Here is an 11,252-nt window from a genome sequence, read left to right on the forward strand (position 1 = left end):
GCTCAAACTTTAGGGTAATTTCTAAATAATTACCTTTTTTTCACCATCATTTTTCATTCAGCAAAAACTGAGGCCTTCTTCTTCGGAAGGGTGTGGGAGCAAGAGGCATACCTATTGTTACGAGCCTCCTCTCTAGGCACTTACCTCACTAACTCACTCTCCACACTCTACTCATTTTGCTTTCCCCATGTGCTTCCTAACACGGTGTTTTGTCACTTACTGGTTTTCTTGTTTATAACTGTTTTCCTTGTGGGACTTTAAGTCCCATGTAAACATGTCAGGGTCAGCTTGGGTGTCTCCAAGACCTAACAGAATGCCCACCCCAAAGTTATCAAGAGTGAATAAATAAATAAATGTGTGTGTGTGGTAGGGGAGAAATCACAATAATTTATAGTGTTTATAAATACATTATGAAGTATTTGTGCAAATCAGTATTATAAGATGGTAATAACAGAGAAGAGCATGTCTGATTGCATGCGGGTTGATGCCCCAGGTCCCGCCTCTGAGAAAAAGGTATCAGACGGGTCTGATGCTCTTTGGGTGGATGACACCTAAATGAACATCGGTACAAAGTCCCAATTTATTTCTAATATCAGAGATCAGACCTCTACTCTTGCCTGATGTGTCTAAAACAAAAAGGGGGAACTGTAGAGAGCTGCGTAATGCCGCGCCTTAAAGATGGAGCTGGTTTCCGCCTTCCACCTTCCCGATGGTGAGTGCTCTCTGTCACGAACAACTCCACATTTGGCTAAGGCCAAGGATCTGGCTTGCTTCCATGTATGTGGACGTATCTGCATTGCCCACATGGCACGCTGAGGTTGGCTACCCAGAGGCTATTTAAGCTGTGGGCTGGCTTTCCCCAGGGTCAGATGATTGTTCAAGGTTCCTGAATAAACTGCACTGAAAAAAAAAAAAGATGGTAATAAGAAGAGCTGAGGAGATAATGTACTTGTTATGTTATGAGAACTGAGTTTGATCACCAGTAGCCACATAAAAATCCAATGTGATAGAAAATACACAGAAGCAGAGGCCGAGGCAGAGGCAGGAGGATCCCTGGGTCCCACTGGACAGTCAGACTAGCCTAATCAGGGAGTTCCCAATCCCAGGGAGAGGCCTTCTCTTAAATAAAATATAAAAAAAAAAAAAAAAAAAAAAAAAAGTGGATGACTACTGAAGTGTGTCACCCAAGTTTTATGATCTCAGGACAGGACAGGACCCACACCCAAGAGTTATTGGCCAACAAAAACTGGATGTTATGGGTTTTTTTTTTTGCTTTGTTGTGGTGGTGATTTTATTATTTTAATTGAGTGAGAACATGAAGTTGGGTGGTTAGGGAGACAGGAGAGGCTCTGGAAGGAATTGGAGAAGGGAAATAAATATGATAAAAAATGTTACATAAAAATTTTAAAGAAAAAAACTATTTTTTAATAATAAGGTGGCTGGCTTCTGAGGTACATCACCCAAAGTTGACCTCTGTTCTCCACAGACACAGGCACACATATGTATGCAAACACATATGTATATAAAAAATCTAAATAAAGAAGTTATAAGAGTGCTAATAAGAAGATAAGAGAAATGAAGAGTATTCCACAGTCACTGTACAAAGTCTGGGTGTCAGGAGCCATTCTGCTAAAGAAGCCTGTTAGGCATGTGGGCCTTCCGGAAGGAGATCAGTATTTGCAAGGTCTGCACCACGAAACACCCTAGAATTGCTTCCAGTCTCTGACATTCATCCTTTGTGCACTGCTGCATCTCTCTATACTCTGGCATGGGGTGAATCACCACTTTCTGGGTATTTACACACTATGATTGAACAAACTTCTTGTGGGAGATTAATGAAGACGTACTATTGCTCAGATGAATTAATTCCTGATTATGGAATTCCTGATTTGATTCAAACAATTTTAAAAGTTAAACTGTTTTAGAACATCTAAAACAACTTTAGAATGATTATGGCTGCAATAAATACCTTTGTGGACCTCCAGATGCCTCACTAGGCAACAGCTTTAAAGGCGTATTTGTAACTTCAGATAGCCTTCATTTATAAATCCTGGTATACACCATAAATATAGGTAAGTTGGTTTAAACCTCCTATGAACCCAAATTAAAATGAGACAGCCAAGCAATGTCTAATTAAGTACAAACTTTAATGTAAAATATATACAAACTGTTCTGTTGTAACAGCTTATACCTTGTCACCTTATGTCATTATATACTGTCATTTTAAATTTACTTTGTTTCTTAGAATGAAAGGCAGATAAAATTGTTGTCCTAAACTCCCTATAAACTTAGAGATAGCTGAAAAATGCATATCCAGGTCAGTCCTAATTGAAAAGACATTTACTTTTGTAACATTTAGACCCTGTTAACTTTTAGGCCTTGTCAAACTTTGTCATTCTGAACTATGAACTTATGTAATGGATACGTAGATAAGAAATGTTTAGTTTTAAAACATGTAACCTGTTGTATTTTAGGATTTTCCTGTTTTTTTGACTGTGAGGCAATTCCTTTCTTGGGAGCTTGGCCTCACAAGTATAAAGGCCATAAAATGAATGGTGGCAGAACACCCTTTCAGCAGAAGCCCGGTGGTAGAAGCCTAATGAATGGAAGCCCAATGGAGTTCACTTCAACCATGAGTTGTAAATATGTAGATAAATATGTGTTTACATATAGATATGTCTGTCTTTTTTTGTACATGTTACATGTCATATGTACATACATTATGAATGTCAATTTTCTGTATGTAAGGAGATCCTTTTGCATCGTCCATTGAGTGGGTGTATGAATATACATAGGTCTATATGTCTGGTTGTTTGTCTATGTGTATGTATGGGCTGATGCTCTGGAACTGGCAACCTAAACCTGCTGCAGTGTCTGCAGAGGGGATGCTAATAGAAATCAACATCACTTATGTGAGCTTGTGGAATTCAATGAAAGCAAAGTTTTTAACTTCACACTCCTGTTCCTTTGCGCATGTGGGCATGAATGGTCTTTGCTTACTTTCTCTCTCTTTTTCTTTTTCTTACCAACTTACAAACAAGTTAACAGCAATTCACGATCTAAGTATCAGCCTAAGACAAAGAAGAAAAAGTTTACTTTAGCCCGTGGAAGCCTCCATAGTGGCCTGCTCCTGCACAGGAGCTAGTGTCAGATCAAAAAGCCCCTTTTTACAACCCCTTGCAGTTTTGGCTAGGAGTGGCCTTTTACAGTCCTGGATGCAGGAAAAAAAAAAAAAAGTGACCCAAAAGATAAAGTGAAACTGGGATTCTGAATCCCATCCCAGATCCTACCCTGGACCCTGGAACATTGCCAAAGCAGAGAGACACATTGGCAATTGGACTTTAGAAGACTTTAACAGTCGGGGAATTTTAGCTTTAAAACATGATGTGGCAGAGAGCAGTGTGAGACAACCATACCACCCATGAGGAACCACAGACCTTTGTTAAGAGGTTGTATGGCATCTAGGAACAAAGTGTTTCCTGATGGGCAATTAGGAGCCACAACGTATGTTGTAAACAACAGTCACAGGTCCAAGATCTATTATGTAACTGTAATACCAGGAGAACAGGAGGAAGCGGGCTCCGACAATGGGGAAGTAGACATGTTTTTGCTGATAGATGGCCCTAATATTTGCTTCCCCAAGTGTGGGTTTTTATTGACTTATATTTGATACAGGTATACTGCAGCTGAGACTGATGTGCAACTGGCTACGTGGTGGAGAATGACCTGGAACGTCACGCACTGTGCACCACTGCAGTGGCTGGAAAGAAAAGCACACCCTCCCCTTGCCCGATAGGTCTGTGTGTATGAATACTTGGTCTCCAGTTGATGCCACTGTTTGGGCTTTTGGTTGTATAGACTGGCCTTCCTGTTCTCTCTCTCTGCTTCTCTTATGTAGCTCAAATGTGAGCTCCTGATTCCTGCCTGCTAGGCCCCTTTATGCTCCCACTATCAAGCCTTCCACGTCACAATGGACTTCGTCCCTCTGGGACTGTAGGCCAAAATGAATCCATTCTTCCCCAAGTGACCTTTTGGCCACAGTATTTTAGAAACATGGCCATAAAAATAACTGAGATAACTACCATGCCCATTTTATGCTTTGGTTGCTGTTGCAGGTTTTTTTGGGTTTTTTGTTTGTTTGTTTTTGTTTTTTAGAGAGCAATTAAGTTGGTTGGGTAGGGATGTGGGCAAGTGTGCTTGAGATCACACCCATGCCCTGCTGCATGCTCAGCAAGCTTTCTAGCAACTGAGCTACCTCTCCAGCCCTCAGAAATGAATATTGGGGATTAAACATATATTCTTTTCTCAATCAAACACTAATTTCCCAACTTTATAACAGATTTTTAAAAAGACAAACAATACAGTATAGAAACCTGAAAATATATAGATCAGAGAGTTTAAAAGGCACAAGGCAAAAGAGACTTAGATTTGCACAGGAATTACTGACTTGTCTCTGCTACTGGTAGCTCATTTCATTTTATCATCTTAAATTCTCTGATGTTAGCAAAAAAACTTTGGCTTTGGATTTGTAATGGGTACCTCTGCGGAATCCCAAAACCACACCATTCACTGATAGTGGATTCCTCAGAATCCTTCTTAACACAGACCCAACAGACAGTCACACTAACAAAACAAAGTCCACTCAAGAAGTGGCAGTTATTTCTTATCTCTGGTGCTGTTTTCTGATTTCTTCTATGATCTGTACCATCTGTTTGGGGGCAAACCTTTTTGTGTCATTAATAATTTCTCTTGTTATCTGCTTTTAAGTTACATGATATGGAAAGCAAATAATCTGATTTTACTTACAAATTTGAATTCTGTTATTACCTGTCAAATACGTTTGCTCGTGAATCTCCGTGACACTCAGGAGCTCAGCATTCTGCTGTTTGCAGCTCTCCCTTGCTTGATGCCAGGTTAAGGCAGACTTGGAATTTATCTGGTATAGAATACCAGTCAGTGGATCTTTATTCCATAACCTCTCGCTGCCCTCAACTGAGAAAGAAGACAATGAATTAGCTGTGTTGTGCATGAGAAATGCTTCTAATGAACAATACATTTTAAAAATCATCCAGTTCCCATGATCACATCTTCTGTTGTTGCTCTTTTACTTAGTTTTAAAGCTGTTCATCCTTTCCTCATGCCTTTTCCTCATGAAATGAAGAGGAGATTAGTGGTTCATGTACCTCAAGCAAGAAAAAGACATCTTCTCCCTGGTTCACCGCTAGGGCATCTGGATCAAATAATGTAAGACATGAGGCAGACACAAGGAGGAACACTCAAGACACCAGCCTAGTGTTCTGGATTAAAGAATGAAATAGGAAAGGGAGAGAAGATAAATGCATGTTTTGTCATGGTGAGTGGGTCTGTGGCCTAGTTTTAATTTTTAAGAAATAAGGGTATAAGAGAGAAGATCACATATTCCTCGGACAAGCTGTCCACGCCTGAACCCGCCAGGCTCACAGTAAAGCGACTTCCACAGCTTCATTTTATCATCACCAGGATACATTTAATCTAGGTCTTAGCAATAGATTATGCCAGTTATTGAAAAAATGGCCATTTTAGCTTATGTTGGCACTTTGCTAGTATCTTTCATAAAATTGGTAGACCCTACAAAGGGCCAATAATAGATACATGAGTATTATTTATAGCCTTTTACAAATAAGATGTTTGGAAGTCAGTAAATAAAATGTTTTCCTATGTTTCTTGCTATGTAAATGTCCCTTTCTTCTTTTTTAATAACAAAAAAATTCCACTTATGACCCTGGGAAAAGGCATAACCTTTTCATTGACTTACAATGAAATAAAATTAAAGGGATTATATAATATTATATAATAAAGTATTCAACTTGCTAAGTTGACTGTAGTGGATGGTAACATAGTTCTTAATTGTGGATCTAATTATGTTTCATGTCTGACGAGGAAGTGGCAATCAGAAAGCTTTCAATCACATGTACACACCACACCCTGTATTTGACATCTGTAGTAACATAACATCAAAGAGGAAGGAGGAAACCTTTTAGAATTTGATTCAGACAAAGGCACAGAAATGTTCAAAGTTTGTTGTTGATGGAACCCTGGCCTCCAAAAAAGGTAAGCAGGCACTTGACTACTGAGATAACACCCAGCACTAAAACAGCTATAAAATCACCATAGGAAAATGCATTTCAATTAACAATGAAATACTTAGAACGATCTGATATCTGACCAATTTAATGTTTGTGCACACAAAACTTTCCAGTAAGACTTACTGGAGATTATTTGAAGATAAACATTTTAAAGACTGTAATTGTGGAGTTTGCTCAGAATAAAGTAGAAGATGTAGCTGTTAACTAAAGGAGGAAATTTTCTGATTTGAGAATAATCAAATGGATTTAATGACCCCAAAATAAAATAAAGCAACTCTTCATTTAAAGAAAGTTTCTCTTACATTTTAGATCAAAAGGCTAAAATATATTTCTCGATATACATACAAGTTGGCTGACTGCACAACTGCCCAGAGTTCAGCTTCCCACAGTAAACCAGCAAAGCTGATGCTAAACGTCAAAGCTGCAAGCTATGGACAATTGGGAGAATGAGCTCTCTTCCTTTTCCTGTTCTCATGATAGGTGACAACTGAGTGTCTAAACAGGAGGAGAACATTACAATAAACAAACCCAAAGAACAATGAAAGCATGTGCCTAGTGTCGCTAGGTCAGCAACTGTCGTCGCTTTAGCCTGTATCAACCCTTCTGGGCTTATGGCTAGTATAAAATAATAATATAAAATAAAATACTACTTTGAATAGAATACAAAGCAAAATTAAAGTTGATGGAAATAAAATAACTTTTTATAGATATCTGTCTTTTATATGTGTTTTATATCAAGAAAGAATATATCTTTTGGCTACCCAGAATACACAGAACTAACAAGACTGAACGTTATGGTGCTGTGCACACAGGATGTATCCTAGGACATCAAAGCCTTCTTTGTGTTACTGATATCCCATTTGTTCTATACACTTTCTCCATTGCACATCCATGCAGCAAGTCCTCCATTGATATCACTCAAGTGGAGGATACTATCGTTGAACCCAGGAAGCACATACCCCTAAGAAAAACTGTGACTGACTTAGAAAATGTCCCTCTTACTACAAAAGACAATGCTTCACCAGTTGAAAAATCGGTGTGACTTTCTTTAAAACTTTACTTTTTCAGACAAAAGATTTCTCATTCATAATATTGGAAATCTGTAAGCCTTGAATGAAAATCAAATTTCTAAATATTGATATAAGAGAAGCAAATATATCTACCTCTATTGAGGCTAGAGACTTGTATCATTATGGACTTGAAGCCTTTTTGAAACTTGAGCTTCAAATACTGTTACAAATACATCTACCTCAGTCAAAGTGAGGGAATGGTATCATTACAGACTTGAGGTCTGTGTCATGAACTCAAGTTTATGTTTAATAATATGATTAGGAATTATAAACCCAAAAGTTCCAAGTAGCTGAAATTCTCAGAGGTCTGGCTATAGTTTAACATTAGGAAATTTTGCTAAGTTTAGACACCGAATATTGGCATAGTTAGAATGCTGATGTGTGCGTTTGTGATCACAAAAAGGTTAGTAGGAAACAATGGTATTACAACTCAGGTAATTCCAGAGCAGTTCTGGACCACCCTGAACTGTCCTCTCTGGTCTAGCTTTCTTTATGAGGTAGCAGAAAACCTGTCCTGGGTAATGTGATGAAAAATGCTGTGATACTTAGGAAGGGCAGTTGATTGCAGAAAAGATATGCAGAGAAACAGAAATAAAGCAAAGGCGGCCTCCTCCTCCCCCTCCCCCTCCCCCTCCCCCTCCTCCTCCTCCTCCTCCCCCCTAGCTCTGTCTCCCAAGTGCCCTCCAACCCCATCTAAGACCTACTACACCTTGCAGATTCTTAAACATGGATTCGTTTTCTGGCACTTGATGTGATCTTGCTGGTTCTAGTAACACTGAGCTTCCATTTTCAAAGGACTCTGAAGCATACGTTACGCACTTCCGTTGATTTCCAGCTAAATCAAATTCCACCCTTCTTAACGCTGAGCTTCAGAAGCCTCTATCAGAATCATTTTCACAGCTGGGCACTCCAGCACAAAACGTGAGAGCCCTCATCGTCTCTTCCACCGAACACAATTATGGCTGAAATTAAATTCTTGTTTTAACCTTTGGGCTTTACAAAGCTAAAGCATTTGCAGTTGGGGAGAACAGGATGCCTACCTCCAGCACTGTATGTATGTATATATATATACAGCATAGTCTTTAGCAAATAACTGATAGGGCCAGGATATGTACTCAATAGCTGAGTGTTTGCTTACCATGTATGAGGTTGGGTTTAATTCCCAGCAGAAGGAAAAGTGGTGAAGGAGAAAGTTAAAGAAGGAAGGGAAAATAAATCAAGAAACAACACAAGGCAGATAGAGGACAGAAATAAACAGGTTATTTCATGCAAGGAATCCTGGGGCAATGAGAATGCTGCCTGATCTTTTCCCCAAGGTCTAAATACAAACAACTGTCTTCTGCCACAATAGTTCATTTTACCCATGCGGGAATGGGAGCTACAGCATCTGTAAAGGGTGACAGTGGGGTACTCTGCGATAGTGAGTGTGAAAAACCTGAAGGAGCAGGTTCCACATAAAGCCGACGACCTGCCGTCATGCTTTCACTCTGAGTGTTCCAAGTGCATTACGACCAGTTACTTACATTGCAACGGACAAAATCCAAACAGCTTGTCAGCGTCGTAGTTAGTGGTGGTTCCACACCAGAGCCATCCGTCCGACCGCCCAGCAGTGGTACAGTCTGCATACCACTTGTTTTCAAACTTGAACGGAAATGCGCAGATGGCTCCATTTGCATTGCCCAGTAAGGAGTACATAGCTGGAGGGACATGGGGATTTGCATTTAGAATGTGAGCGACACAAGTCTGCACGCTGACAGAGCATCCTGAACGGGTTAGTGTCAGTATTCCCATCTGTGGTACCTTCCTGCTCTGCCTCCTCCGAGTCTTTTGTTGCAGCATGTGCTTTGGTACCACTCCTTCCCCACCAGCTGTTGGACTGTACTGGCCCCTTCTTCTGAGGAAACAATGGCAATAAGCTCTTGTGACCGAGCTTTAGCTTCTGCCTTTCCTCCCAGGCCAAACAGATGACCTCCTTCCTCCTGGACAGAATTACAGAGTTTCAGGAGTTACTCTGCTTGAAAACACCTTAATGGTATGAGTTTGCTCTAAGTGGGGATCAGGGTTAGCTCTTCTGGACCCATGTAAATGGGGAGGTGAAAGCAGATCCCCAGGGCAGACTGGTTAGGTAGACTCACCAAATCAATGAGCTCAAGTTCAAGTGAGAGACTGGCTCAATATATAAGGTCAAGAGTGATGGAAGAAAACACAAGGCACCAACTCTGACACATGTGCACACACATAAACATAAATAACAGGCACACAAAAGCAAAAAAAAAAAAAGCCAGAAGTCAAAACACTCAGGCAATATTAAAATCCCCTCTAACTACTGGGCATGTCAGCCTCCACTCAGTCTCTCAACAATGATGTGTGTGTGGACGGGGTATGGGAACAGCATGGTTCTCTAATCCATATCCTAAAAAGAAGCCACTCAAAACCCTCAGACACTCTTTAGAGTCAATACTTTTCTTTTTTGAATTTGTGAAAAGCTATTTATTTATGAGACACTGATGCATTACTTAGTCCGCAGTGCCCTCAAACTTGATCCTCTAGGCCAAGTTTCTGGCATGCTGCGACTGCAGGCACGGGCTACCATGTCCAGCAACTTTTTTACTGCGTTTTGTTTCTTTCCCTTTTCTTTTACCCATTCTACTTATTTCATCTGGACTTGTTCTTAATGACTCAAAGAGTACTTCTTACCCAGCTATTAATAACACCATAATGCTGTTCTAGCTTTAGTTCTGCTAAGTTCTAGGTCAAACCTTTCCTCAAACTTTATCTTGTGAAGTGGGTAGAGCACTGTGGGTCAGGGTGCATGTGAGGAAGTGAGAGGACGACCTGTCTGGCAGGGTCTCTCCTTCCGCCATGTCAGTTTCAGGAACTGAAGTCAGTCATCAGGCTTGGCAGCAAGTGTCTTTACAACTGAGCCAACTCAGCAGCCCAGGAACAACCCTCACATCTTAAGTCTATATGAGGAACATGCTGGATTCAGTAAGAATTAGGCCAAAAGTCTTAGTGCCAAGGCTGCCTGCTCCTTCCCTCAAGAAAATCATGGGAACCAGCACAGGCCAGTTGTACTCTTCAATAAGTTAGACATAGTTCCTACTGGGTCTATAGATGCCAATCAGAGATGGCTCTTTCAGGGGGAAAAAAATTATTCAAAAATAGGAACAGAAGAGGTCCATAGAACCAAACTTTGCCCTGCCCACCTCATGAAAGAAGCACAAAAAATACCATCAAATTACTGTTCCTTCTTAGAGCTCAAACTTTCAGATAACCCTTTAGAGCATCCTAGTCCACAGTTCTGACACTGAGATCAACCAGTTTTCCAATGAGATGGTGCCTTCTGTTCTAACTACATTACACTAAGTGAGCTAAAAGGTTCCTCTAGGACTGAAAAAATGGCTCAGCGATTAAGAGCAGGTAGTGTTCTCGAAGAGAACTCCAAGAATTCGTGTCAAGAGGCTTACATCCACATTTAACCCCAGGTCCATGGGATCAGATACCCTCTTCATGACTTTCATGACTTACAGCCACACACAAACTCTCAGTCTCTCAGTCTGTCTGTCTGTCTCTCTCTCTCTCTCTCTCACACACACACACAAAATTTAAAATTTTTTTTAAATTAAAGTCATTTGGAGGGGTTAGGCCCTTCTGCAGGATTATTTTAAATACTGAAAGACTGTCAAAGTGTTGGCACAATGTCACCGGTGGGGCATCTTCAAAACCACCACCCAATTCTTCATCAAAATAATTCAAAGACTCTGTGTCCTCCTTGTGCACTACTTAAGAATCTAAGGGGGGGGTGAAGCCTGCAATCTATACATTTAAACAAGTTTACCAGGTGTTTATGAAGCACATTAAAATGTGCCCATTGCTACCCTAAGTACCATGCATGTTTCTCTGAAAGTAGATGGCAGAACAGAAAGATGGGGACCTACTACTGTATTTTAAAATAAAATAAGGCAAGTCTTGGGGTATGGGCCTGTAATCCCAGCTTCTCAGGAGACTGAGGCAAGAAGACTTCAGGTTTAATGGTTACCTGAGCTGCAGAATGAAT

General features: G+C 40.3%; 1 protein-coding gene across 1 annotated transcript in view; it reads right to left on the reverse strand.

Moving 5' to 3' along the window:
• Nucleotides 1–11,252, reverse strand: part of Mrc1 (mannose receptor C-type 1) — an 83,675-nt gene that overhangs the window by 59,966 nt on the left and 12,457 nt on the right. The window contains exons 3-4 of the mRNA XM_060373007.1: nt 8,719–8,892; nt 4,828–4,992 (exon numbers count right to left, since the gene is read on the reverse strand). Of these exons, the coding sequence (XP_060228990.1) occupies nt 4,828–4,992; nt 8,719–8,892 (339 nt within the window). The remainder of the gene's footprint in view (nt 1–4,827; nt 4,993–8,718; nt 8,893–11,252) is intronic.

Source organism: Meriones unguiculatus, chromosome 19 (genome assembly GCF_030254825.1).
Source record: "Meriones unguiculatus strain TT.TT164.6M chromosome 19, Bangor_MerUng_6.1, whole genome shotgun sequence".
Lineage (NCBI taxonomy): Eukaryota > Metazoa > Chordata > Mammalia > Rodentia > Muridae > Meriones > Meriones unguiculatus.